This window comes from Laccaria bicolor, genomic scaffold (assembly GCF_000143565.1).
Source record: "Laccaria bicolor S238N-H82 LACBIscaffold_119 genomic scaffold, whole genome shotgun sequence".
NCBI lineage: Eukaryota > Fungi > Basidiomycota > Agaricomycetes > Agaricales > Hydnangiaceae > Laccaria > Laccaria bicolor.
The window spans coordinates 26,850-28,827 of record NW_001889990.1 but is presented as its reverse complement, the minus strand read 5'-3'; the positions used below and the strand labels follow the sequence as shown (position 1 = coordinate 28,827).

General features: G+C 44.7%; 1 protein-coding gene across 1 annotated transcript; it reads left to right on the top strand.

Annotated features, from left to right (window-relative positions):
* Positions 1-882: 882 nt before the first annotated feature.
* LACBIDRAFT_296835 (uncharacterized protein) lies at positions 883-1,225 on the top strand (the record flags this gene model as incomplete). Its single annotated transcript, XM_001890605.1, has 3 exons — positions 883-926; positions 980-1,086; positions 1,140-1,225. The coding sequence occupies 3 exons, from the start codon at positions 883-885 to the stop codon at positions 1,223-1,225; spliced, it is 237 nt and encodes a 78-aa protein (XP_001890640.1).
* Positions 1,226-1,978: the final 753 nt, after the last annotated feature.

Here is a 1,978-nt window from a genome sequence, read left to right as displayed (position 1 = left end):
GCAAAAAAGCGAATATACAAAGTGACTTACCTCCACAAGGCCTTAACCATTTTGAAAGCGGTTTTGTGGACCATTTCATGGAGTTTGGGGGTATCCGAACGAACCCACGCGCACGCCAAACGGACCAGAATGAGGCACTGAGAGCTTGTGAGGATGTGTGCAAAAAAGCGAATATACAAAGTGACCTACCTCCACGAGGCCTCAACCATTTCACAAACGGTTTGGTGGTCCGTTTTCAGGGAGTTTGGGGCTATCCGAACGAGCCCACGCACACGCCAAACGGTCCAGATTAAGGTACTGAGAGCTTGTGAGCATGAGTGCAAAAATGCGAATATACAAAGGGATACTTACCTCCATGGGAAGTTGACCGTTTTGTAAACGGTTTTGTGGAGCTTGTTCGTGGAATGCGTAGGTATTGAATCGAGTCCACACTCAAGCGAAACGGACTGCAGGAAGGTACTGAGAAGTTGTGAGGATAATGGTGAATATTCCGCTGATCAAAAGGAATGACTCACAAGTTGAGTCACGGAAATTTCCGAAAATGACGTACTTCCCTTGCGGGCTACCTTGCATTTTGAAGGTAGCCCGCAAAGGAAGTACGTCATTTTCGGGCAATGCCGTGACTCGTCTTTTTGCCCTAATGCCAACCTCTGCCCAGGACCTTCCTGTGGCTCGATTCGCTTCAACGTAGACTCGTTTGGATAGTGCTTCACGTCCCGAAAACGCTCCAAGAAACCGTTTACGAATCCGTCAACTCCTCGTGGAGGTATGTTTGTTTGTACTTTCGTGTTTTTGCACTTCTGCTAAACTCTGCTCAAGGCCTTCCTGTGCCTCAATTTCCTTCAACGTAGACTTGTTTAGATACTACTTCACGTCCCAAAAATGCTCCGACAAACCGTTTACGAAACCGTCAACTCTTCGTGGAGGTACGTCTATTTGTATTTTCGTGTTTTTGCACTTCTGCTAAACTCTGCCCAAGACCTTCCTGTGCATCGATTTCCATCAACGAAGACTTGTTTGGATACTACTTTACGTCCCGAAAATGCTCCGACAAACCGTTTACGAAACCGTCAACTCTTCGTGGAGGTACGTCTATTTGTATTTTCGTGTTTTTGCACTTCTGCTAAACTCTGCCCAAGACCTTCCTGTGCATCGATTTCCATCAACGAAGACTTGTTTGGATACTACTTTACGTCCCAAAAACGCTCCGACAAACCGTTTATGAAACCGTCAACTCGTCGTGGAGGTACGTCTATTTGTACTTTCATGTTTTTGCACTTCTGCTAAACTCTGCCCAAGACCTTCCTGTGCCTCGATTTCCCTGAATGTAGGCTTGTTTGGATAGTGCTTCACGTCCCGAAAATGCTCCAAGAAACCGTTTGCGAATCTGTCAACCCCTTGTGGAGGTACTTCTATTTGTACTTTCATGTTTTTTTGACTTATAATAAACTATGACCAGGACCTTCTTGTGGCTCAATTCCCTTCAGTGTAAACTCGTTTCGATACTACTACACATCCCAAAAATACTCCAACAAGCCATCTACGAATCCGTCATCCCTTCATGGAGGTATGTCTGTTTGTATTTTCATGTTTTTGCACTTATGGTGAACTCTGCCCATGACCTTCCTATGGCTCAATTTCTTTCAATGTGGACTCATTTGGACACTACTTCACATCTCAAAAATGCTCCAACAAACCACTTATGAATCTGTTGACCCTTTGTGGAGGTACATCTGTTTGTAATTTCGTGTTTTTTGAACTTATGCTAAACTCTGCCCAAGACCTTCCTGTGGCTCAATTCCCTTCAGTGTAGACTCATTTTGATACTACTACATGTGTGCAAGTAGTAGAGTAGCAGTGAGTACCCTTCACACCTTTAACACCAGTCTGTTCGATGGCAGCACCCCCTACATATTCCCCTTTGTTATTTTTAGTTGGTACATGCATTCCTGGTCATATCCTCAGGTTGCCCAGTATA